Consider the following 27429-nt stretch of genomic DNA (forward strand, 5'->3'; position numbering starts at 1 on the left):
AGATTGTCATTTTAGCTCTACTCTGGGAATTTCATCCATAAGCACAAAGGTTATGCCTGACCAATATTACAAATCATCATTTAACCATTTTGTTGATTTTTCTCATTGATGGTCATACGTATAGAACTAAATTCGAGATTGGGCAAAATATGAAAAATACATCACATGAAAATTAGGCCTTGCTCTATCCTCTTTAGGGTTTTTACATCATTGGTAGCTTAAGACGTGTACTATTTACCTACTAATGTACTATAGCACAAGACTTACTCAAGTTGCACTATATACTCATCTCCAACCCATTGCAAGAGTCGTCATTATATATATATATATATATATATATATATCATGATACGTGCCTTTTCATGATGGAGTGATATTATTTGTTAGAGATTACAATCCAGAGCAAAATGAGGATAACATATTGGGAAGATGTGAAATATCAAATCCCATTTAGGTTGGGCAAGCATCTTTCTTGGGTTCCATATTTTGGACTTTATGTTCATAATGATGTTAAGCTCACTTTTGGTACTCCAGAGAAACAAAGAATAGTAGTAATTCATTCATTTTTCTTTTAAAGGTCGGGAGGGGATACTTTAGGACTTTATGTTCATAATGATGTTAAGCTCACCTTTGGTACTCCAGAGAAACAAAGAATAGTAGTAACTCATTCATTTTTCTTTTAAAAGTAGGGAGAGGAGGTAGACAAAGCCAGAAGGCTCAAACTTGAAACCGCCTGGTAAACATGGGCTTTTCGTGCACCACAGCTCACCGAGTTAAGCATCTTCTAATTCACTGCCCCTTTCTGCTATAAAAGGCTATTAACATTGCTATCATAAGAGTTGCAAAACCTTATGGAAATGTTAGAGCACAACTCTAGGATTTTTCAGGAACATTACAATTATAAGCAAGAAATTCTCAAGATCTGGATCAGAGTTGCTTACTAGGCCACCTGCATAATGATATTAATGTAGAGTCTCTGCCATATGTGCCAATCACTTGATTGGTAACTGTAGCAATTGTATCACGGATTAAAAAATTTTAGGTAATAGAACACCAACTCTCACTCTCATGATAAGATTTGGAATTCCATATTCTTTGATGTTAAGACCAAGGTTTCTCGGACATCCTCCTCATGTAACCTCTCTCCTAGAAATAGTCATATTGTAAATTCCTGTAAATTCCTGAGAGCTATCCCGCTCCAACATCAGGAATAGCTCCTTTCCCTAAGGTGTTCTGTTTCTCTTCCCCCTCCACTCTTAAGGGGCTGTATTTCTTTTTCTTTCGCTTGGTAATGAATTATTTATTCACAAAAAAAAAAAAAAAAAAAGTTTCTGATATTATGATGCGTTGTTTCATAAAAGAGTGAGCCATCTGAATAGCCTCTTGAGCCTGTTGTGCTTGTATCTTCAGGGGTTTTAGCTAACAATCAACAGCAGACTTTCTCCATCGGTCAGTTCACAATACAATCATCACTTGATTCATCGAAAATTACCCACTAGCTCTTTCATCCATATCATTACAATCATAACACACTGAATCATCTAATATTACCCACCATCTCTTTCATCCAAATCATTACATTATCTTGTAGGATTGAATCTAAAGACATTGCCAACCTATTCACTCCAAACAACAAATTGAACCTATCTTACCAGTGGTGTAAGAAAGTAAGCAAGCAAGCAAAAACAATTTTGACTTCACCCCAGAAAGAAAACATTCAGCATTGTAGAACATTATATCAATACTAAACCCTTGCCCTACAATATCAGGACCAGTCAATGCCTGTACAGAAAAAATTGAAAAAGACAACTGCCGAAATTTTTCATTCTACCTCTTGTAGTGACCAAACCTCACCACATGCTTGTTGATACCAAAACTCCCAGCACACATGATAAAATTCCTTAAAGTTCTCCCCTCCGTGGTGCTGATTTCCATTTGAAAACTATATGCTACCCTATGAGCTAACTTTCTATTATTGTAATGATTAATATTTACATTAATTTGTTCAAAAATTAAGGAAAGGGAACAAAATCTCATTTCTTTTCTTAATTTATCATCTATGCATACACCTTTTCTGTTTAGACCCGAGTCTTTACCTACTTTGCTTTGTTTAAATCCATGTAGCCGACCTCATTAAGTTGGGATAACGCTGTGTTTGTTGTTGTTGTTGAACAAATTCTCATGCAATGTCTTCATTTGATGCTCTCATATCACCATTCAATTTCTGTACTTTTTCAATGCCTACATCTTCCACCTATAAGCATCTTTTGTCCAAGACTATATTTGCCTTCAATCCATTGAAAAGCTTCCAGAGCCTTCTTATGGTATGAAGGGATACTCTAGTTAAAAATGCAAACCTTAAAAAATCATCAAGCTACATGATAAAGCAAAAAGTTTGGCACTCTATTGTATACAGTTTACGAGAGAATATGAGCTACAATGTATTAAGTGAAAGTCCAGGGCTCAACTCAACTCAACTAGACTCAGCCCAGCCTCATCCCAACTAAATCGGGTTGGCTACAAAGTGAAAGTCCAGAGTTATATCTCAAATTTTGCAAAATAAAAAAAAAATGAAATAATTCATGAACACACAACCATTAAACAACAATCCCCACACTCATAGACACCTATGATCAGAACATTAACTACCATTTACAGGACGCATCCCTGAAACTTGGATTAGGAGTTTATAATGCCATACCTACAGAATGGACAAATAATGCTTTAGAACATTAAACAGAATCAATGATGTTCAACTTCAAAATGGGGCAAAATAGTTTTTCATGTGAAACAAACTCCACATTTAAATTTCTATTACAGATGACTTGGCATCCTCTAAATAAAGCAGAGATGCATGCATCATCAATAAGCTGTAGTTGACAACTATTCCCTCCAAAAGCTACAAATAAAAGAGTCTAATATCAGGTTATGATGCTCACCCAAATCTGAGGAACAATCTTATAAAAAGTTTTAGATGACCTGTTCTACTTGAGGGGTTTCTGTGTTGGCGCAGGTTTCATTAGCACCAGTGAAACGTAAATCAGGATAATTACGGTGGTTTAGTGAGTGCAACCAGAGGGCCACAACTCCCTCCTTCTGTTCGGTGGATGCAATGTGGGTGTATATCTCCTTCATTTTAAACTCCTCTGCTTCTGCAGCATAAGCTTCCATGTTCAAAGGTTCATGTGTGTCTTTCCATTTCTGGTTGTATGAAGTGAAAAAACACTCGTCAAGGTACAGACCAACCTCTGGAGCTGTAGGCACATTGATTCTTATATCCCTGAATTACAGAAGAAAATTTGTTAGATAAAAAACCAATCATGGCCCTCCCAAGCAACAAAGCAATTCTAAGAAAATAATAGAAGATTACTTTTGCAGAGCAGCTTCGATCAATGACTCCGAAGCAACATCCCTCATGACAGCCACTGCAAGCCCAACCATCTTTCGAATCTGATGAAGCATGAAGCTCTGTCCCACAACCTCGCACTTGATAAAATCTATCCCTCCAACATTAACAACATGATTTGCAACAAACGACACAATGTAGCGCTGGGCTGAAGGATCCTCAGCTTTCGTTCTGGTTGTGAAATTGTGAAAATTGTGAGTTCCCTCGTAATGCTTCAGAATTCTGTTGAACCTCTCCCTCTCCTTCTCGTCGTAAAAAAAAGCTCTGATCTTTTCAGTTGTGTTCTCCCCATTACTACACCTAACTAAACTGGGCTCCCCATTTTCTTCCTCCGTAGTAGTCTTTGGATTTTCTGCTATGTCAGAGTGAGAAACACTAAAACCATTATCCGCAGAAACCTTATTCTCTTGTGTGAGTTCGGATTGTGGTACAGACTCCGCAGGTTCAGAGTGCGTAACAGTAACACCGTCGTTAGAAGAAATAACGGGCTCCACTGTGGTCTCAGTGACCGAAACAGAATTAGGGTTGTTAGAAGAAACCTCAAACTCCACCAATGGTTCAGAGTGGGAAACAGTGTCAACACCATTGCCGCAGGAAACCCTAGACTCCATTAAGGCTTCTGAATCAGGAACAGCATTATCGCCATTTTCCGCAGTCCTTGTTTCAGAGTTGCGTCTGCCCATAACACCGACAACCTTACGCCCTCTCTCCGAGCACTCAAGACACTTAGCGAGCTCATTCTCCGAACCCAAACTAGCCAACACAGTCTCTCTATCGGGATGAGAAGTGGGATCAAGTGCGAAAACAGGAATAAGATAGAGATACCTCCGCCGATCGCAGAACTTTTTGGCGTTGAAGGAAGCAGTGACACGCTTGAAACCGAAGATACGAATCTGCGGGGAGAGATTGGATTGGAGACGATCGACGAAGCCAGGTGGGTCGATGTAGAAGCGGCCCGAGACGACCTGACCGACGGCGCTGACACCCTTGTCGGTACGAGCAGAGCGTGCCCAGTCATATCGCGGTGGTTTACCACGGTCAGCTTCAGAGATACCACCGGAGAGGGAGAGGGCTTGTTCGAGGTCACCTTCTATAGTTTTGGCTCCGGGATTCCTCTGCATACCCTGATAACCAACGCCGCAGTAAGCGAGAAAGATGGCGACTTTCCGACGCTTGAATCTGAACTTCTTCTCAGTTGGAGGGATTGAAATATAGTCGGTTGATTCGGGTTTGGTGTCGTCATCGTCGTCGGAGGTGGACGACATTTTGAGCTTCTTCGGTTCCGGCGGCTGTAAAGGAGTAGAGGAAGAGGTGTCCATGTTTCAGAAATTAGAATTGAAGCTCTTGATTGATCTGATCGTGCTTCCCATTACACAAGCAATGGCTGACTGGTTTGGTATTCAACTTTTGAGAGTCTGGAGTTTCGCCTCAACAAGAGGGAGATTACAGGTCCGCTAGAACCCTAACGAGACGACGGTTTTGTGTTCAGTACAATAGCATCAATGTTGAGGAAAGTGGTGATCTTATGATCCATCTGTCAGGTATTTCAGCACTGATACTGATCCCACGGCATGTGTCTCTTTCGCTTTTGTGGGACTGCTGCTCCCGGATTACAGTTGTAAAACCCTTATTCTAATCTAACGGTGACTAGGAGCGGTTCCATGTGATGGATTGATCTACAAGTTAACCTCCATAGCCTATTGGAAGCAAGGTCCCAAATTTCAGTAGCAGCCTAGCAGGTAAACCGTAAACCCAATACTCTACACGCCAATGGGTTATGGTATCAGTATTCGTATCAGTATTGTATCCGGTATGAGAGATATAAATATCGTATCTGTTAGATAAGATGGTTTTATACTTAAAGATACCGACCTCTACACGCAAATCGGTTATGGTATTAGTACCATATCAGGTTATAGGTATCGTATTTGTCAAATAAGATGGTTTTACCCTTAAAATACCGACGTCTGATTAGATTTTGACAATTATATCCTTTGTACCAAGCCTGTATCATTCATCAATTCAATATCCGTATCGATGTTTGCCACTGATATGATATTTGATAGGTCTCCACTTAAATTGGAGATGCATAAATGTGGAATTGAACCTAACACTGTGCGTCTATTCACACAATCTCAATTCACCCTAACTATCTAGGCAACCCATGGATGGATACCCATAGTCTCAAGAAAACCCAATTACACTCGAATCAACCCTTACAAACTTCAAATGATGAAGAAGCATACTCGTGATTTTTTTGAAGTTCTTAATTCAATAAATTTGAGGAATGATTTCCCTTCATCCACGATCAAGGGAGAATGATATTGATATGTTCAGATGGTGTTAAGAGGGTATAATGTGCAGACATTAATGACTGTAACTGGATTTTTTTTTTTTCCACCCACCGTGCAAGTAATTTCTTTTCATAAATTTACAAATTTTGTTAAAAAAGATAGATTTAATTTGATTTTCTGTTATTTTTTACTAACTAAATAATGAAAACAATAGTAAATAAATAACATCAAACATGACTAATAGATGACTTAATAAGGGTTTCAAGAATTGGATAGAATCAGATGAGCTTGCCATTTGATTCAATTTTGATCCATTGAACCATGTAGTCAGACCATTAATCAGATAAATTTTAGTTGCGTTAATTTGGGAATGATGGTTCTAAATTTGTATAAATCATTGGTGGCCGAAACACATAAATAGTGCTTTCTTTCCTGTGCTCCAAAAAAAAACCAGATTTCCAGCACTAGCAACTTATCTTTCTTCTTCTTCTCAGGTGACCGTTGAGCCTCTAAGAGGCTCCACCCAGGCATGGAAAACTATAAATTCTCCCCAAGGAAAGGAAGGGTTCAGAAACTCACAACCTTCACAGACTAGAAGAAAGAAATAGTACTAACAAAATGTTGAGCAACGTCGGAAAATTTGTTCGTAGCATGTCGAGCACTGCCGGCAAAGTTATTCGTTGCAGAGGTATCACTCAGACAGTATCCATAGGATACTTCTCTCTCTTTTCATTTATTCTTTGATTTGAGATTTGAGATATTCAGTGAATATACTGCATAGCACACTGGTTGCAACTTCCGCTTGTAGAGCATATGCCAGGTTTGTGGTTTATGGATCTATCATATAATAATTGGACCCTCTACCTAACACTTCGAACTTTCCGCATGTCTCTTCACCTCCCTAGTGTGTCAAAAAAAAAAAATTTTTTTTCAAATGTCAATTTTTAGTACAGTTTTACCCTTGAACCATACATGTGGAACAAGATCAAAAAGGTCATGATCAAGGATTGTTCAAGGCTGATACTAATCGTTCCATTTTGTTATTAGAACGGGATCATTGTTTTATAATGTTCTTTCCTCTTTAGGCAGGAGATTTGTTGCATAAGGCTCCATTTGTTTCATTGTAAAACTTTCTATGCAAATGATATTTTACATAAAAAAAATTTCTATCTATACTTTTTAAAATATTTATTTTTATTTTACATTTAGGTTATGTTTAATATGTATTCTTGAAATATATTCTTAGTTAGCATTATAAGAAATCATACCAAACACAACCTTAGTCTTCTACCCATGATTTTAAACATATGGACCTGCTATTTATTCATCATATGTTTGTCATCTCATGGGTCCAAGCACCTCACTCCCTAAAAGTTCTCAACTTCAAAATCTACATTAAAAGTTTTTTGGAATAATATAGTAGATTTCTTGGAATGCATTATAGCTTAAGGCATACCAAAGGCAGCCTAAGACGAACTTGTGATTTTTTTTAATTATATTTTACATTGGAATAAGTTCCCCTGATGCCACGGTGAATGGGAATTCTTAAACCTAGTGGTTTTACAACAATTATTTCTTTTCTTGCCTTTTACGTGAAAGCAAACGGATTCTACTTTTTGTGTGGGGTCCTGGGGATCTCTAACAGAGACTGTTTCTTGTTGACCTTTGCTTATGTTTCTTGCTTTGTGCATGAGAAGCTGCTGTGGCATGGGAAGCAGGGAAGCCATTATCGATCGAAGAACTGGATGTGGCGCCACCAAAGGCAATGGAGGTTCGTCTGAAGGTCCTCTTCACCTCTCTTTGCCACACGGATGTTTTCTTCTGGGAAGCCAAGGTAATTAATTTCACAGTATTTTTTTTCTTAAATAAACCAAATCATGTGGTCTGTTTACTGGGATTATGTTGGAACTAACCACTGATTTTCAATCTTGCAGGGACAAACCCCTCTGTTTCCTCGCATCTATGGCCATGAAGCTGGAGGGTATGAATCTAAGTTTCAGAATTTTATAAGAATTGAAGACTTTGTGGTCATCTTGATGGCTGAAATTAAATGGGTTTCCATTAAAGGTTTATCAACTATATTGGTTTGTTCTAATGCTTAGGATTGTGGAGAGTGTTGGGGAGGGTGTGACGGATCTGAAGCCTGGAGACCATGTTCTACCAGTGTTCACAGGGGAATGCAAGGAGTGTCCCCACTGCAAGTCGGAGGAAAGCAACATGTGCGATCTCCTCAGAATAAACACTGACCGGGGTGTGATGATCGGAGATGGAAACTCTCGGTTCTCAATTAATGGCAAGCCCGTATACCACTTTTTGGGTACTTCCACCTTCAGTGAGTACACTGTGTGCCATGTTGGCAGTTTAGCTAAGATTAATCCTTCAGCTCCTCTTGACAAAGTTTGTATTCTCAGTTGTGGAATCTCTACAGGTGAGCAGGGAATCAAATCCAAGCTTAAACTTCTCTATCATTTATTATCTCTGCTTCTTTGATTAGTAATTTCTTTATTTCCTGTTTAAGGTCTTGGTGCAACCTTGAATGTTGCAAAACCGAAAAAGGGTTCAACTGTGGCTGTCTTTGGATTGGGAGCAGTAGGCCTTGCTGTAAGTTCTGTCTGGATAGAAAGTACACAATCTTTCTTTTTTGTTCCTGCCATTTTCTCTTATAAAGAACCCTGCAATGTTCTTCCATGTGATTAGGCTGCAGAAGGGGCCAAGATAGCCGGAGCTTCAAGGATTATTGGTATTGATGTTAACCCCAAAAAATTTGATCTAGGTAATTGATCTAGTCCATGTCATTGCACTTGTATAGTCGCGTATTAGACTGGAAATTTGGATCTGTATCAGTCTTGATTTCCTTACATATTTATCACTGATGAATGAGTGGACTTTCTTTCTCTAAACAGCAAAGAAGTTTGGTGTTAATGAGTTTGTGAACCCAAAAGATCATGACAAACCAATTGAAGAGGTCTTTTTCTGACTTCTATCTATTGACATTTTTTTCCCTCTAATTTAGAAACCTGCTTCTCTGAAGTCGTTTGAACTTTGAATATGTACACGCAGTTCTACATTTTGTTTGAAAATGTTGTGTATCAAATATATGAAAGATGGTGTTCTTGGACTACTCTGTTTAGGTCCTTGCTGGGATGACTAATGGAGGAGTTGACCGCAGCATCGAATGTACAGGAAATAATGCTGCCGTGCTGTCTGCATTTGAATGTCTTCATGATGTATGTCCTCTATTCCTTGTTACCATTTTATCTGAACCATTAAACTCATCTAAGCTTACCATAAAATCTACAGTCTCTGATATGTGATTTTAATCAATGACATAAATTACTTTCTTGCAGGGTTGGGGAGTTGGTGTACTTGTGGGTGCTCCAAGCAACGATGCTGTTTTCAAGACCCACCCAGGGAACTTTTTGAATGGAAGGACTCTCAAGGGAACCTGCTTTGGGAACTACAAACCAAGAACTGATCTTCCATCAGTTGTAGAGAAGTACATGAACAAGGTAACTTTGTAAGGTTAATTCACTAATAGTATTCCCACAAACCTTTTTCCGGTGCGCCTGCTATAAAGATGCTGACTTGAGACTTATTCTTGTAAGGAAGCTATGGAAAGAAATAATGTGGATTGTCATTGTCTTTGTTCAGGAACTTGAGCTGGAGAAGTTCATCACCCATGAAGTCCAATTCTCGGAGATCAATAAGGCCTTTGACTACATGCTTAAAGGAGAAGGTCTTAGATGCATCATCCATATGGAAGGGTAGGATTAACTGATTAAGAGAAAGTTTGTATTTCAAGCATGTAAACCAAACGCTGATCCAAATATGATCATAAGTAAGTGTATGCGTTTGGTGTTTGTGGATAGTATCCATGGTGCTCATATGAGCATATATATAGTTGGCCTTTCTGCCAACCTTCACTTCAACCAGTGTTCCTAGTTTTCTATATTTTCTCAGAAAGGTTATTTTTTGTTAGTCTATGAATACGCGCAACTGCACATACTAATAATCAATCCTTCAATTGATATTGGACTGGGTATGGAAATATCAAAAGACTGGACAAAGGTTGTGTTTCTTCAAGCCTGGGTCTCAGAACTCATATGCTTGAATCTGTTCTATGTAGTGATTGGTTCAATCTTGAGTTTATCAACCATCATGGTCTAATATAACTAATGATAAAGTGGCCTTTTCCATACAATGTGAGGATTTTGGAAGTAGGAATAAATTCCTTTATGAAGTCTTGATCCTACCTCTATAGTTAGATGGGTAGATTTATAATCCCTTTTAAACTGTATACTGTGAAACATTTTACTAAGCCTAACCTGAGAATTTATTGGATGGCACTCAAGATAAGGAACTTGCAGAATTTTCATTCTTGACCCAAATAAGACTTGCTGGTGGTGCAGGGGCAGTGCCAAGTTGTAGCTGTGGTTCCCTGCAAGAGATGGAAGCAATCAGTGCTATCAAGTGCTTACACTTCACTGACATTGAGAAGATTTGAGTTTTACTGTGATTTGTCCATTTTCTGTTCATGTTAAACTCATTAAGAACCTGTAGATGTGGTTTCTTTTTCATTCATTTGGAGAGATAGGAACTTTATAGCTCATAAATTAGTATGATTCAATGTTCCTATAGGAGGCCACCCATGACCAAAATTATTGTAGGTCACTCCACTTCAACAGAGTCATGTTCTCAGTTAGAAAAGGTGAGCAGTACAGAAAAAGTCCATAGAACTCAATTTGATGATAACCAACAGGTCAACTTTTGGCCTTGAGGATCTCCTATGTGAGATTTTCAACCGGTTTCTTCAATGTTGTTTGTACACTTCATAAAGTTTAACTGTGTATTACAGTCATTGGCTTATCTATCAAGCTGTGAAAAAGATTCAATAGAAGACAAACAAATCCACTATCTGTTTTACATCAAGCAATACATGAAGTAACTCTCGATATAGCAGTAAAAGCAAGACGTGTAGGCGGAGCGATTCACCAATTCTCATCGAATAGATCTCACAAGGAAGCACTGCATCATTGGTTATTTTAGGGGCATCCCAAAAACGTCCGTGATGAAATATGGCTTTCAAATTATGTTCTGAATTAGGGGATGCTGCCAAAGGAGTAGAGATGCTATACACAAAATGGGTATTATAGTCCAACCGCTTGCCTCTTCTCTTCCCAACAACCCCCCCCCCAAAAAAAAAAAAAAAAAAAACCAGGAAATAAGGATGAGCACATAATCATTTGATGCTTTATGTGCCCATATGTAGCCGGAATGTGACCTTGGCGTGCATGTGGATAGACAACGTAGGGAGGACAAAGTGATGCTTTGATACCATGTTAACAAAATGGGATAGCACATGAACTTGGTGTTTAACCCAAAAACTTTAGCTTATTAAGTGTAGATGGTACAAGGGTATATGAAGACATCCACGGTCCCAAACTTAACCGACGTGGGACTATTCCCAACATCAGTCATATATTGCATATTCAGTCCAGTTCCTTAGTCTATTTATGTCCAAATCAATTACTGACTATTCTATAATGTTGAGAAAATCACTTATTTCATGGAAATCTAAGAAACAGAGTAATGTTTCCCGATCGTCCACTGAAGCTGAATATCAAGCAATGGTCAGCACTTGTTGTGAACTTACATGGCTATCATATTTCCTTCAAGATCTACAATTGCCCCTTCATCAACCGGAACAAGGCAGCTCTTCATATTGTGGCAGACTCGATTTTTCAATAACCAAAACATATCGAAATCGATTGCCATATTGTTCGTGAGCAAATGCTGCATGGTTTGGTTCTAACTGCACATATTCTCACTACACCAACGACCATCTGATGTCTTTTACAAGGCTCTTAGTACTTCACAATTTCACCACTTTTTGGCAAGTTGGGTGTTTCTGATATCTAAATTCTCCACACTCCAACATGATGGGGAGTAGTAAAGAAGGTGCAAGTAAGGCAATAAAAGGAGCTGACGGCCAGTTGATTGAAGCAGATCTTGATTGGAAATCTCATCCAAATCTTTTCCATGTATAACATTGTGTTTTTCCTTGTATATTCTTCCCTCATTTATTGCCTATAGTATTATAACAATATATATGTTGGCTCTCAGAATAATGGATACATATCAAGCAATATTCTTGATTAATCTTGGGTCACCCTTCTAGTGCCGTGTGAAAAAAGAATGTTTTTTTTTTTTTTTTTTTTTTTTTTTTTTTTTTTTCCGGGTGGGGGTGGTGTTGGGGGAGCTTGTATTCAGGTAAAATCATAGTTATCAATAGGGGTGTGAAAATCTAACCCGAATCGATAAAACCCAAATCGAACCAAATCGATCCTTATTGGATTGGTTTTGGACTGAGGTATGTTGCTGACCAATAACCAAATCAAATGAAACCAATAAAAAAAATGATTATAATATTATAAATTGGTGAATCGACTATCCATTTTTCACAATATTAGTGAGAAAATTTTTTATTGTAAGGGGAATTATTACAAATCATTGAATATTAGGTTATGAATAGAGAAATTGATTTGTAAATTGTAATAATGCTTCCATTGATTTCCTTGTACGCTATACAAAACTAGTTGGATAGTTAAATGAATGATTAAGGATAATAGGGTTTGTTTATGATTTCAATATTAGTTATCTTTTTAATAATTTGTTATCCATTGGTTTCAATATTTGTTCCCTTACAATGATAAACCATGATTTAATTATAATCATAAACTTAAAGTGTTTTTTTGGTCAAATCTTGTCACTATAAGTTATATATGTAAGATTTCATTATGGTTCAAGCCCAATAATAAACCGATCTAAACTGGTATTAACCTGATATTGAAAAATCGAGATAAACAGAAACTAAATCGGACTGAAACCGAAACTGACCAAAAACCGAAGTTACTTAATGGATTGGTTTTGGTCTCCCTCATTCCTAGACCGAAACCAATTCAACCTGATCGAAACCAAACCGAACCATCCAATTGACACCCCTAGTTATCAAGGCATCCAGGCGCCTTGGTGGCTTTGTTGGCTTCACCTTGCATCGAGCCCCCCTCACAACTCCTTGGTTCACCTGGATGCCATGACAACTATGGGAAAAATTATATAGATCACATGATTTAGGTCTCCTGATTGAAATGTTTTTCAAACTAGAAGATCTCCTTCGAGAGCTATTGTGGTCTGAAGTGTTGCAATGGACTATTGGACAGGCAATCAGAACATTTAGATCATTTACTTCAAGAACCAAACAGCAAAATCATGTCATAACTGTACACAATTAAAGATCATTTGGACCAGACAACATATCTAGGACTGCATCTCTTACATTTAGTTTTATCTTTCAGATTCTTTAGTGCTTGCCTCTTCATGGCCTGACCAAAAGGCTTTTGGACAGTCCACCGTTGGTCCCAATCATCTAGGCTCTATCCATTCTGGTGGTGGATTTGGAACCCTTAATCACATGAGCTTAGAAAGTTTGGCAAGACAACTTGTCAAACTTTTGAGTTTATCCAGAAAGTAATGATCTGATCCACATATAGGATGGGGGAAAGTGGGTGAGATTATGATTGGGTTGGCTAGGGGCTGGAGATAATGTGGAGACATTAAATGAGAAAATTATTGGGGTTGGGTGTGTCTTGTATTCCGTAACAATCCACATAATTATTATTGGGTTTGTATTTGTAATTAGATTGGGTTTTGGGTGCATTATATGTATGGGGTAGAATTATAATTGTTTTGGGATTTGGGTTCCCTATACATTGACTCTGTGGATAAAACCTAAATGCAAGAAAAGGGAGATCACTTTGTTAGGTGGAGAGTGGTGTGGAGAATTTTTCAGGTTTAGTGGAAAATCTCTATTTCTCTCTGATGGATGTAGACATTCATGTCAAACCACTTTAAATTCCTCGCGTTTTGTGATTGTTTGCTTGATTTATTCCTCATGATTGCACAAATATCCCAAAGATAATAATATAAATATAAAAAAAAATACTAGATATAAGATTACAAATGCTTGATCCCTTAGTAAGACCCATGATTTGGTAGAATCTGAATAATCAAATGAGACGCAAAATCCAAATTAAAACCTGACAGGGCTACCAAATACACCACATTGCAGTGGTATGGGCTAGCACATTGTTCAACGCTTTCTTGGTTCTATGATTTTCCTTCTGTTTTTCTAGTAGACTGCACATGAATTAGACCTTTATTTCCATGCATCAACTATAGAAACATTATAACTTGGAAGTTTAATTGAAATATGAAACGATATTTACATGTCTCCCTCATAGATATATTCCCATTGATGTGCCTTCTCTCTTCTCTCCTGTTTCTTCTGGTGCTTCAGTCCTTCTGTTTTGGTGGTGGTGCAAGTAAGTGGGGGATTTTCTTTCTTGTGTCTTGTTGAGGGTGGTTGAGGTTTGGGTTTTCCTGTAAGGATGTGCCGGTGTGGTACCCTTGTTTATTGGAGATAAAATCTCAATCAAGATTTATGTTTTTGAATTATTCTTTATTGATTTGTTGATTGTAGAGATAAGGTCAGGTTAGTTGATTTGCTTGGTTGTATAGATATTAGTAGTAGATAATATTTCTTAATTTGAATTCCTTAATTCTTTCCAGTAGATAAGATTGCCTTGTTGGCTTTCCTTATTTTCATTCATTTGATTTGTATAAATATATCTCATTCTAATAAGATTATCATCCTTTTACAAACAATTTATCATCATTTTACAAACAATTTGAATATCTTCTTAACATGATATCAGCCTAAACTCGATTCTCCATCTCTTCTTCCTTTTCTTTCAACTCTTCATCTTATCCATTGACGATTCTACTGCCACCACCAATGCTGTCACCAACGCTGCTGCCACCACCGATGTTGTAGCTGCCATTGTTGCCACCGGTGATGGTTCCTCCCCACATTTCTTACACACTCGGATAATCCTGGTGCTATACTTGTTACTCAACCTCTGAATGGTGACAATTACCCCCCTTGGAGTCATGCAATGCACATGGCACTTGAAGCCAAACACAAACTTGGTTTGATTGATGGTTTCGTTCCCATACCAATTGTTGACTCTCCTAATCTTCAACAATGGACACACTGCAACAGTATGGTTCTCTCATGGCTCATCCATGCCCTTGCTACTGACATTGATCATAGTATCTTATATGCATCCTCAGCTCGTGATGTTTGGATTGACCTTTATGATAGTTTTTCTCGAAAGAATGCCCCACAGTTTTTTAAGATCCGTCATGCAATCTCTAATCATTGACAATGCACTTCTTCATTGTCTTCTTATTACACTATTATCAAAGGCTTTTGGGATGAGCAGCTTGCTTCATATAGCTCATATCCTGATTGCACCTGTGGTGTTCTTCAACATCATTATGATCTTCTCCAACTAGATCAATTACTAGAATTTTTTATGGTTCTCAATGAATCTTACATTTCTATTCGTAGTCAAATCCTTTTAATGGACCCCTTACTAACCATCAATTGTGCCTATTCTCTTCTTCTTCTATAGTAACGTCAACAATCAGTTCTTGCCACACTAGACTCATCATTGAGTCAATCCGCCCTTGCCACTATTGGTGGTCACTCAAACTACAAATCTGATAAACCAAAGCCGCATTATCATTGTACATTCTGTGGACTTGATGGTCATTTGGAGTTTCGATGCTTTAAAAAGAATAGATACCCTCCAAAGAACTCAAATAAGGCTGCTACTGTTGCCTCACCAATTATGCAAACTGCCCACTCATTGCTGCTTTCGTTGCAACTCCAACCATCCCTCCATCTTTTACAGTAGATCAATATAACCAGATTCTTTAAATGCTTCAATCTGATACTATTATACCAAAGGCCAATGCTGTAGGTAATAGCCGAACTTTTCCCATTTTGGGTCATTGATTCCGGTGCCACCCACCACATGGTGTCGGACACTTCATTCTTTTTAAATGGCATTTGTAAACCTCATTCATCTCCAATCACATTATCTACTGGGCATCAAACCCATGCCACACACATTGGTTCTTGCCTTCCCATGGCCACTTTACCATTATTCGATGTTCTCTTTGTTCCCTCTTTTGATTTTAATTTACTTTTAGTTCCTAAGATTGTTCAAACTCTTCAATGCTCTGTGAGTTTTTACTCATCCCACTATATTTTTTAGGACCTACAAATGAAGGAGATGATTGGATTGGGTAAGGCGCATGGATGACTTTACATATTGGACATATCCCCTCCATCTATTGCAGCATCCATAGTTCATTCCTCCCTTGATCTTTGGCATACCCACCTAAGTCACCCCTCTAATAATGTTTTTCCTTTTTAAAATAAAATAGACCCTACCATCAATATCTTTAAAAAGCATATTTGCTTCATTTATCCATTAGCTAAGATAAACCCATCTACCTTTCCCCTCAAGTGTGATTTTAATGGTTGCATGTTTTGATTTAATACATTGTGACATTTGGGGACCATATTTCATACCAGCCCTATGTGGTGCTTCCTATTTTCTCACAATAGTTAGATTTATCTCTTAAATCATAAATCTGATGCTTGGATGGACACATCTACGAAATTTCATTATCATGGTTAAAACTCTGTTTAGTTGTTCAATCAAGCAACTATGAACCAACAGTGGCAGAGAATTTTTAACCATGCTTCAAAGGATTTTTTTGCCAACTAAGGAATAGTGCACCAACATAGTTGTGTCGACACCCCCCCAACAAAATGGGGTTGTCGAATACAAACATCTCCACCTCCTCAATATAGCACGAACCCTCTCCTTTCAAGCCCAACTACCACCCGAGTTTTGGGGTGAGTGCATTCTCACTGTAGTTCATATCATTATTCGTTTTCCTTCCCATTTGTTACAAGGCAAGTCTCCTCTCCATATTTTAAGCAACAAAACCACTTCTTATAAGCACTTATGTACTTTTGGGTGTCTTTGTTATTGTCACAATCACAACACCATCAAACACAAGTTTCACCCTTGAGCCTCACTTGGAGTTTTCATTGGTTATCCCTACACTAAAAAATGATAGAAAGTGTTTGATCTTGAATAAAAAAAAAGTTTTCATTAGTCTTGAAGTCACATTTGTGGAGGACTCATTTCCTCTATCCAAAAGTCCAAACCACACCATTCATAATCTAGTTCTACCCCTCTCCATTTAAGATACAACCGACCCCTTCTCAATCACCAACCCTCCAACACTAGCCGCCCCAACACCAACCCCCTCTCTTATACCACCACCATCTCCACCTGTTGCAACACCACCACCCCCACCTACTCTACTGGCACCATCATCCCAACCACCTTTATGCCACCCTCTTACCCTCGTCGTGTGAGGAATCCCCCAAAACGTCTCCAAGACTACTATCGCTATGCCACCCATTCGACGTCATCTCATTCTAATGCAAGTACTCTATCACCCATTATTTCTTCTATTACTTATCACAGACTTCTACCCTCTCATTTTAAGTTTATCAAGTGTCTATCTGCCATTAAAGAACTGACTAGTTTTGCCAAAGCATCTCTTTCTACTTATTGGAAGGAGGCTATGCATTTTGAAATACAGGCTCTTGAGCTTAATAACACTTGGACTCTTATGCCATTACCACCATCCAAAAAACCCATTAGCTGCAAATGGATATAGACGAAAACCTCACTAAGATGCTGCTAATCGGTTTCTCCTTTATTTGCACGGCTCCGTCAATAGGGGGATCTTACTATCCGCCTCTAGCTCATTGTTATTATGGGCTTACTGTGATTCAGATTGGGCTAGTTGCCCAATAACTCGCCAATCTACTACAAGTTACTGCATTTTTCTTGGTTCTAGCCCAATCTCATGGAAATCCAAAAAACAACTCAACTAAGGTCGAGTATGTTTCAATGGAAGTAACTACATGTGAACTCCTATAGTTGACTAAATTGTTACGTGATTTGGGTGTTTCAACGACTAAGCTAATCCCTCTCTACTGTGACAATCAAACAACTCTCCATATTGCAACTAATCCCGTCTTCTATGAGCGTACCAAACACATAGAGATTGACTGTCATGTCATTTGGTATAATGTTCAAAATGGGCTTCTTACCCCCCAATATGTCCCTAGTAATTCCCGGATAACGGATCTCTTTGGAAAGATCTATTTCTCAAACACAAGTCCAAGTTAGGTGTTCTTGACATTCATAGCCCAACTTGAGGGGGAGTATTAAAGATAAAATCTCAGCCAATATTTATGTTTTTGAATTATTCTTTAATTGATTTGCTTGGTTGTACAGATAAGGTCAGATTAGTTGATTTGTTTGGTTGTATAGATAAGATCAGATAAGTTGTAGATAATATTTCCTTATTTGAATTTCTTAATTATTTCCTGTAGATAAGATTGCCTTGTTGGTTTTCCTTATATTCGTTCATTTGATTTGTATAAATATACCTTATTCTAATAAGATTATCATTCTTCTACAAACAATTTGAATATCTTCTTAACATTGTTATCATGGGCTAGTATTCTCCTTATTTTCTATTTCTTTTCTCTCTCACGTATGTTTTTCACCATCTTTTCTTTTTAAATTTCCTTTTTATGAGTTAATACACTATGTTAATATTCTGGTTCTCTTTTTTTTTTTTGGGGGGGGGGGTGGGGTGGCATGGGGAGGCTGGATCGAGTAGAGTTGGACGTTGGGAGCCATATATGGATCTTTTTTTTTTTTTTTTCTTTATAAAACTTCATCTGTTGCGGCCTTGAGGGGGGAAAAAAAAAACTTAATGAATTTTAAGTTACTACACCATTTTACCCTTTGTCATTTTGTTTTGGGATAGGTTGGCCCCAAGGAGAGTTGAACTCATGACCTCATAATTTTGAGGAGTGGTACTTGCCAACTGAGTTATCCCCTTAGGATTACCCTTGTCATTCACACCACATCAAAATTTTGGAAAAAATGGAAGAGATAACCTATTATTTTTGGTGCACTCAGTTTATATCTTTGACACACAAGGAAGCATGCAATGGGAAGGAAGTAGCTCTAGCCTCTGTCCGGCCGATCATTGCAAAGAGACTTAAGTGTTGGAGATTATTTGGAAGGTAAGTGGATCCTAAATCACTCTTTAAAATTTGGAATTTTCAAAGAGGATACCCATTGTGGGTATAAATATTGTATCTATCGGATAAGATGATTTTACCCTAAAAAATACCGATATGGGATTGCATTTGGACAACTATATCCTTTGTTTGTACCAAGTCTAACGCATTCATCGATTCAATATCGGGATTAGTGTTGGCCAATACCAATACAGATTTGATGATATGGCCGATCCGAAATTGATATTTAAAACTCCACTATTCTCAGGGTTTTAGTGCGTGGTATCAAAACCTCCACTACTCTCAAGATTTCAATGCACAGTTTCGGTATTATTATCGATCATTGTCGATGTTAATATTGATATGAGTCGATCATGTTAGACACATTTGTCTCTCAAGATATTGATATAGGTTTTTTGTTTACTATTTTACTATTTCAATGCCATTGATACGATATCCAATAGGTATCAAAGCCATTATTGATATGGCCGATCTAATCCCAAATTCCCAATATACTTTTGAGACATTGGTACCTATAGTCTCAAGTAAGCCCGCGTCCCCCAACTACACTTAGATTGTGTTTGGTAGCCAAGAGAAGAAAAGAAAAGAGAAGAAAAATGTACAGAAGAATTATTAACAACCTGAGATAAGGTTGTAGGAAACTGAGATGATACTGGAGAAGAGAAGGTTGGAGTTGTCTATAAGGGGATGGGGTAAGGGTCAATTCTTGGGAAGCAGAAGCAAGAATGAGAGCCTAGTTTTTAGGTTTTGGAGTCTTGCAAAAATTCACGAGTAAAAAAAGCAAGTAACCTATTAGTTTATCCTTTTATGATGTCATTACAAAAAACTGAAAGTAATGATTGCCATTTAGCAGTATATTATTTTTCTTGGTTTAAGAAATTCTCATTATCTTTAGTATTTCGTTAACCAAGAGAAGGGTTTTTTTTTTTTTTTTTTTTTTTTTTTTTTTTTTTTTTAATTTCAAAACTTACCTTGAGAATGATGATGTTTTCTCATGCTGCAAGAAACAAAACAAGAAAACACACGAAAATAGAAAAAAATTTCTATTCTTTTCTACTATTGGTAGGCAAACAGACATAATTTTTTTTCATTCTATTCTTTTCTTTTCTTTTCTTGACTACCAAACACAGGCTTCGGTAAGGGTGTCAATGAGCTGGGTTGGGCTAGGTTTTTTAATGGACCCTAATTGGGTTAGGTTTAACCTAATCTAGTCCAACCCAATACTATCTATCACTTGGTTGCTTGATCTTGATGCATTGCAAAAGTCAAAAACCAAAGTTTTTGTATATGTGTAGATTGTGAAAAACGAAAGACTTTTTTCTATAAGTATCCATTAATAATTATTAGCGTATTTATATGATTATATACTTAATACACATAGTTGGTTGGATTGGATTGGGTTGGGTTGGGTTGGGTTGAGACCTCAGCCCAGGCCCAACACAAAGCCTTGGGCTTGAAAATTTCAACCCTAACCCACCCTATGGGCTAAAATATCAGCTCAAGACCTGTTCGGGCTCAGTGCGGGTTAGGGCTGGTTCGGGTTGACTAGGCTTTTCTGACACCCCTAGGCTTAGGCTTAAATCAACTTTTACAAACTTCAAACGATGAAGAATCATGCTCATGAATTTTTTGAAGTTTTTGATTCAATAAGTTTGGTGAATGATTTCCCTTCATCCAAGATCAAAGAAGAGATTGATATTGATGCGTTCAATGGTGTTGAGAAGGCATATTAGGAATATTAATAGAATATTATCGACAACTTAATATAATGTGTAGACATTAATGACCTAATATGGGGGTTTTTGTTTTTTTGTTTTTTTTTTTTTTTTGGCACCTACCTGGAAGATTTTTTTTTTCTCATTAATTAGAATTTTGTTAAAAAGGATAATTAATTGATTTCTGTTTTTTTTTTTTTTTTTTTTTCTGTTACTAACTAAAGAATGGAACAATAGTAAATAAAAAAGATCAAACATGAGTAATAGATGACTTAATAAGGGTTGCAAGAATTGGATAGAATCAGATGAGCTTGCCCTTTGATTCAATTCTGATCCCTTGAACCATGTAGTCAATGACCATTAATCAGATAAATGTTTTTTTTGTTTTTTTGGTAGAGACAAATAAATTTTAGTTGCGTTAGTTTGGGAATGGTGATTCTAAATTAGTATAAATCATTGATGGACGAAACACAGAAATAGTGCTTTCTTTCCTCTTCTCCAAAAAAACCAGACTTGTCCGTTCGTTTCACCAGCACTAGAAACTTATTTGTCTTCTTCTCAGGTGACCGTTGAGCCTCTGAGAGGCTCCATCCAGCCGTGGAATACTATAAATTCTCCCAAAGGAAAGGAAGGGTTCGAAAACTCACAACCTTCACACGCTAGAGGAAAGAAATAGTACTAACCAACAAAATGTTGAGCAACGCTGGAAAATTTATTCGTAGCAGGTCGAGCACTGCCGGCAAAGTTATTCGTTGCAAAGGTATCACTCATAGACAGTGTCCTTGGGATGCTCCTTTGCTCTTTTCATTTATTCTTTGATTTGAGGTTTGAGATTTGAGATGTTCATGGTAAATAAAGCTATAGTTTTACAATGATTAACTCATGTCTTTGGTGGATTTCATATACATAGGAGGAACTTTCTTTTGTTGAGATATTGTGAATAATCGATCTCAGTTTGGGATCTTAGGTGTTTTCATATATTAATTGGACCCTCTACCTAACACTTCGAACTTTCCATCTGCATGTCTCTTCATGTCTCTAGTGTGGTCTAATCGTTTAGTACATTCACCAACTACTTTTGAAAGTGATTCGATATGATTGCTTAGTCGGAATCTAAAAATTGGGAACCATCACTAGTGTGTTTAATCATTTAGTATATTCATCAACTACCTTTTGAAAGTGATTCAATAGGGGTTGTTTAGTCGGGATCAAGGTTCTAAAATTCAAGAACGGTCAAGACCCATACTGTTTTAATATTGTTTTGGAACGGATTGGATTGGACTGTATTAGATAGATGTACCTTGTTCTTTGTTCTTTCTTTCTTTCTTTCTTTCTTTCTTTTTTTTTTTTTTTTTTAATATCAGTTTTCATTACAATTTTACCCTTGAATCATACATGTGGAACGAGATCGAAAATGTCAGATCAAAGATTATTCAAGGCTGATACTAATCGTTCCATTCCATATGCTTAGAATGGGATCTCTGTTTTATAAGATCTTTTTTTTTTTTAGGCAGGAGATTTGTTATATAAGGCGCCATTTGTTTCATTGTAAAAATTTCTATGCAAATGATAATTTACATGAAAAAACTTTTTATCTATAATTTTTTTTTAAATATTTATTTTTAAATTTACATTTAGGTTGTCTTGGAATGCACTCTAGGCCAAAAATGCATTATAAGAAATCATACCAAACACAACCTTAGTCTTCCATCCATGATTTTAAACATATGGACAAGCTATATATTCAGGACTTTCATCCTCTGCCGCGGGTGCGGATGTGCGGCAAGGATCCGACTGTCGAGACGACATCGGAACATGCCTCGATACCATGCTGGCCATTGGATTCTCGCCGCACGACCTCACCCGCAGCAGAGGATTTTTTTCGATACATTCATTGTATGTTTGTCATCTCATGGGCCTTGAGCACCTCACCCCCTAAAGTTCTCAACTTTAAATGAACTATAGAACTAATTTGAAATTTTTTTGTAATTATATAGCGGATTTCTTGAAATGCATCATAGCTTAATGCATTACTAAATGCAGGCTAAGACGAATCATTTGTAACTTTTTATGGGGTGATTTACATCAACCTCCTCTGGCGTTTGCCTATATTACATCATTTTCCATAAAAATCTGTTTATTACATTTAAATCTACCCAAACTAACACTGTGAGAGAGGTGTTAGTTTTTTTAATTGAAAAGATGATTTTACCCTCCTCCTTCTTCTTCTTCTTCTTCTTCTTCTTCTTCTTCTTCTTCTTCTTCACTACTTACCTGAAATTTGCAACGGTGTCGAGCTCTCCACCACTCTAACACTAGGCTGCTCAGGAAGAAATTTATATTCCTGGAGAGCTCTTGCAACAGCCACCAGAAGATGAATCACATAGACATTTTCAGCTGTTAACTTTCTTTTCCCGCTAGATGAACCAGGTACGAAACAATGTTCTATATTGGGCAGGATTGGGGATATTTGTGAAAGACATATAAGTAAGATGGTAATGCTTCTTGGCTCTTATGGAATGAAACATAAAGTGCTGATAATTATAACTATAATAGTAACCTGGTTTTTAGAGACAAGAAGAAATAGTGCAACAAATGCTTAAACGTTCATCTCGTCCACGAAAAAAGAAGCCTAGACAGAAACTATCTACACAAATAACATGCTTAAAGGTTAGTAGGACGGTATAAGTATTTCAAATTCAAATCTGGTCCATTCAAATTATGACTACGACCAAAGCACACAAATTTGCATCCAACTCACTTTTAAATAAAAATTAGCAGTTTACAAGTTTAGATTTGAAGCAATTGCGTAGCTCACAAGCAGTCAGCAGGTAACGTATACTTTAAAAAGAAAAATTTAGCTGACAACATAAATGCCAAGAGCAATCATTGTTTCGTTGACACAGACAGGGAATTGCATTTGATAAAGCATGGTTGAAGTCTCCCTCTTATGTGGTTTCTTCACCAAAAGACATGTTTTGCCAAAAGAGAAACAAAATGTTGTGGTAACATGCTTATAAAATGCTTGTGAGAGTGGTGAAGAGGTCGGCACTGTCGCTTTCAGGTAGGTACTGATGAAAGAAGAAGAAGGGTAAAATCATCTTTTCCATTTAAAAGCTTAACATCTCTCTCACAGTATTAGTTTGGGTGGGTTTAAATGTAATAAACGGATTTTTAAGGGAGAATGATGTAATATAGATAAACGCCAGGGGGAATTGATGTAAATCACCATTTTTTATGTATATTTTATATTGGAATAAGTTTTCCTAATGCCATTACCAAAAAAAAAAAAGGTTTTCCTAATGCCATGGTGAATGGAAACCCTTAAACTTAGCGGTCCTTTGATGCATACGAAACCCACACGCATGTAAAGCCCCATCCATTGAGCCTTGGGAAAACACGGTCGGTGATATGGAGAAAGCTTTCCGCCGGTGACCGTGGAAATCTCATTTTACAACAATTATTTCTTTTCCCGCCTTTTACATGAAAACAAACGGATTCTAATTTTTTTTTTTCCCGTGAAGGATTCGACCTTTTGTGTGGGGTCCTGGTAATCTCTAACAAACTGTTTCTCGATGACCTTTGCTTATGTTTCTTGCTTTATGCATGAGAAGCTGCTGTGGCATGGGAAGCAGGGAAGCCATTATCGATCCAAGAACTGGATGTGGCGCCACCGAAGGCAATGGAGGTTCGTCTGAAGGTCCTCTTCACCTCTCTTTGCCACACGGATGTTTTCTTCTGGGAAGCCAAGGTAATTAATTTCACAGTATTTGTTTTCTTAAATAAACCAAATCATGTGGTCTGTTTACTGGGATTGTGTTGGAACTAACCACTGATTTTCAATCTTGCAGGGACAAATCCCTCTGTTTCCTCGCATCTATGGCCATGAAGCTGGAGGGTATGAATCTAAGTTTCAGAATTTTATAAGAATTGAAGACTTTGTGGTCATCTTGATGGCTGAAATTAAATGGGTTTCCATTAAAGGTTTATCAACTATATTGGTGTGTTGTAATGCTTAGGATTGTGGAGAGTGTTGGGGAGGGTGTGACGGATCTGAAGCCTGGAGACCATGTTCTACCAGTGTTCACAGGGGAATGCAAGGAGTGTCCCCACTGCAAGTCGGAGGAAAGCAACATGTGCGATCTCCTCAGAATAAACACGGATCGGGGTGTGATGATCGGAGATGGCAACTCTCGGTTCTCAATTAACGGCAAGCCCGTATACCACTTTTTGGGTACTTCCACCTTCAGTGAGTACACTGTGTGCCATGTTGGCAGTTTAGCTAAGATTAATCCTTCAGCTCCTCTTGACAAAGTTTGTATTCTCAGTTGTGGAATCTCTACAGGTGAGCAGGGAATCAAATCCAAGCTCAAACTTCTCTCTCTTATTATCTCTGCTTCTTTGATTAGTAATTTCTTTATTTCCTGTTTAAGGTCTTGGTGCAACCTTGAATGTTGCTAAACCGAAAAAGGGTTCAACTGTGGCTGTCTTTGGATTGGGAGCAGTAGGCCTCGCTGTGAGTTCTGTCTGGATAAAAAGTACAAAATCTTTAATTTTTGTTCCTGTGATTTTCTCTTATAAAGAGCCCTGCAATGTTCTTGCCATGTGATTAGGCTGCAGAAGGGGCCAGGATAGCCGGAGCTTCGAGGATTATTGGTATTGATGTTAACCCCAAAAAATTTGATCTAGGTAATTGATCTAGTCCATGTCATTGCACTTGTATACTTTGTAGTCACGTATTAGACTGGAAATTTGGATCTGTACATCAGTCTTGATTTCCTTACATATTTATCACTGATGAATGATTGGACTTTCTTCCTCTAACCAGCAAAGAAGTTTGGTGTTAATGAGTTTGTGAACCCAAAAGATCATGACAAACCAATTGAAGAGGTCTTTTTCTGACTTCTGTCTATTGACATTTTTTCCCCTCTAATTTAGATGCTTCTCTCTGAAGTCGTTTGAACTTTGAATATGTATACGCAGTTCTACATTTTGTTTGAAAATGTTGTGTATCAAGTATCTGAAAAATGTTGTTCTTGGACTACTCTGTTAAGGTCCTTGCTGGGATGACTAATGGAGGAGTTGACCGAAGCATCGAATGTACAGGAAATAATGCTGCCGTGCTGTCTGCATTTGAATGTCCTCTATTCCCTTGTTATCATATTCATTATCCTTGTTCGATCTTCATCAATTTATCTGAACCATTAAACTCATCTAAGCTTACCATAAAATCTACGGTCTCTGATATGTGATTTTGATCAATGACATAAAATACTTTCTTGAAGGGTTGGGGAGTTGGTGTACTTGTGGGTGCTCCAAGCAATGATGCTGTTTTCAAGACCCACCCAGCGAACTTTTTGAATGGAAGGACTCTCAGGGGAACCTGCTTTGGGAACTACAAACCAAGAACTGATCTTCCATCAGTTGTAGAGAAGTACATGAACAAGGTGACTTTGTAAGGTTAATTCACTATTAGTATTCCCATAAACCTTTTCTGGTGCGCCCGCTAAAAAGATTCCGACTTGAGACTTATTCTTGTAAGGAAGCTATGGAAAGAAATGATGTGGACCGTCATTGTCTTTGTTCAGGAACTTGAGCTGGAGAAGTTCATCACCCATGAAGTCCAATTCTCAGAGATCAATAAGGCCTTTGACTACATGCTTAAAGGAGAAGGCTTTAGATGCATCATCCATATGGAAGGGTAGGATTAAGAGAAAGTTTGTACTTGAAGCATATAAACCAAACGCTAATCCAAATATGATCATAGAATGTATGCGTTTGGTGTTTGTGAATGGTATCCATGGTGCTCACATGTGCATATATATAAATATATATATAGTTGGCCTTTCTGGGCTCTCTGCCAACCTTCACTTCAACCAGTTTATTCCTAGTTTTCTATCTTGACTTCACTCAAAAAGGTTATTTTTTGTTAGTCTATGAATATGCACATACTAATATTCAATCCTTCAATTGATATTGGACTGAGGTATGAAAAATCAAAAGACTGGGCAAAGGTTGTGTTTCTTCAAGCCTGGGTCTTAGAATTCATATGCTTGAATCTGTTCTATGTAGTGATTGGTGCAATCTTTTAGTCAATCAATCATCATGGTCTAATATAACTAATGGTAAAGTGGCCTTTTCCATACAATTTGAGGATTTTGGAAGTAGGAATAAATTCCTTTATGAAGGCTGTACTCTTGATCCTACCTCTTTAGTTAAATGGGTAGATCTAAAATCCCTTTTAAACTGTATACTGGGAAAAAAATTGACTACTAATGCCTAACCTGAGAATTTATTGGGTGGCACTCAAGATAAGGACCTTGCAGATTCTTCATTCTTGAGCCAAATAAGACTCTTGCTGGTGCTGCAGGGGCAGTGCGAAGCTGTATCAGTGGGTCCCCGCAAGAGATGGAAACAATCAGTGCTATCAAATGATTACACTTCATTGACATCGAATGTGAAGAAGATTAGAGTTTTACTGTGATTTGTCCATTTTCTGTTCGCGTTAAACTCATTAAGAACTTATCTTTTATTTTCGATGTGGTTTCTTTTTCATTCATGTGGAGAGATAGGAACTTTTTAGCTCATAAATTAGTACGATTCAATGTTCCAATAGGAGGCCACCAATGACCTAAATTATAGTAGGAGGTCACTCCACTTTAATGCAGTCATGTTCTCAGTTAGAAAAGGTGAGCAGCACAGAAAAAGTCCATAGAACTCAGTTTAATGATCATCAACAGGTCAACTTTTGGCCTTCAGGATCTCCTATGTGAGATTTTCAACCGGTTTCTTCAATGTTGTTCGTACACTCCATAAAGTTTAACTGGGTATTACAGTCGTTAGCTTATCAAATTATCGATTGAGCTGTGAAAAATATTCAACAAAAGACAAAAT

At 37.6% G+C, this 27429-nt stretch overlaps 2 protein-coding genes across 2 annotated transcripts; one reads left to right on the forward strand and one right to left on the reverse strand.

The window, feature by feature from the left end:
• Positions 1-2732: 2732 nt before the first annotated feature.
• LOC122072631 (tRNA pseudouridine synthase A) lies at positions 2733-4907 on the reverse strand. The gene is made up of 2 exons (XM_042636998.1): positions 3371-4907; positions 2733-3280 (listed from the first exon to the last, which is right to left on the reverse strand). Exons 1-2 carry the CDS (start codon positions 4723-4725, stop codon positions 2971-2973), a joined length of 1665 nt encoding a protein of 554 aa, XP_042492932.1. The 5' UTR covers positions 4726-4907; the 3' UTR covers positions 2733-2970.
• Positions 4908-6277: 1370 nt separating this feature from the next.
• On the forward strand, positions 6278-25963 carry LOC122074299. Its single transcript, XM_042639131.1, has 22 exons — positions 6278-6388; positions 7398-7534; positions 7635-7681; positions 7803-8128; positions 8219-8301; positions 8398-8473; positions 8604-8665; positions 8832-8927; positions 9048-9209; positions 9352-9464; positions 10339-10408; positions 10556-10641; positions 14001-14081; positions 14240-14251; positions 14475-14617; positions 24147-24286; positions 24387-24433; positions 24555-24880; positions 24969-25051; positions 25149-25224; positions 25364-25425; positions 25590-25963. Exons 1-22 carry the CDS (start codon positions 6319-6321, stop codon positions 25785-25787), a joined length of 2496 nt encoding a protein of 831 aa, XP_042495065.1. The 5' UTR covers positions 6278-6318; the 3' UTR covers positions 25788-25963.
• Positions 25964-27429: the final 1466 nt, after the last annotated feature.

The sequence above is a fragment of the Macadamia integrifolia genome, chromosome 3 (genome assembly GCF_013358625.1).
Source record: "Macadamia integrifolia cultivar HAES 741 chromosome 3, SCU_Mint_v3, whole genome shotgun sequence".
Classification (NCBI taxonomy): Eukaryota; Viridiplantae; Streptophyta; class Magnoliopsida; order Proteales; family Proteaceae; genus Macadamia; species Macadamia integrifolia.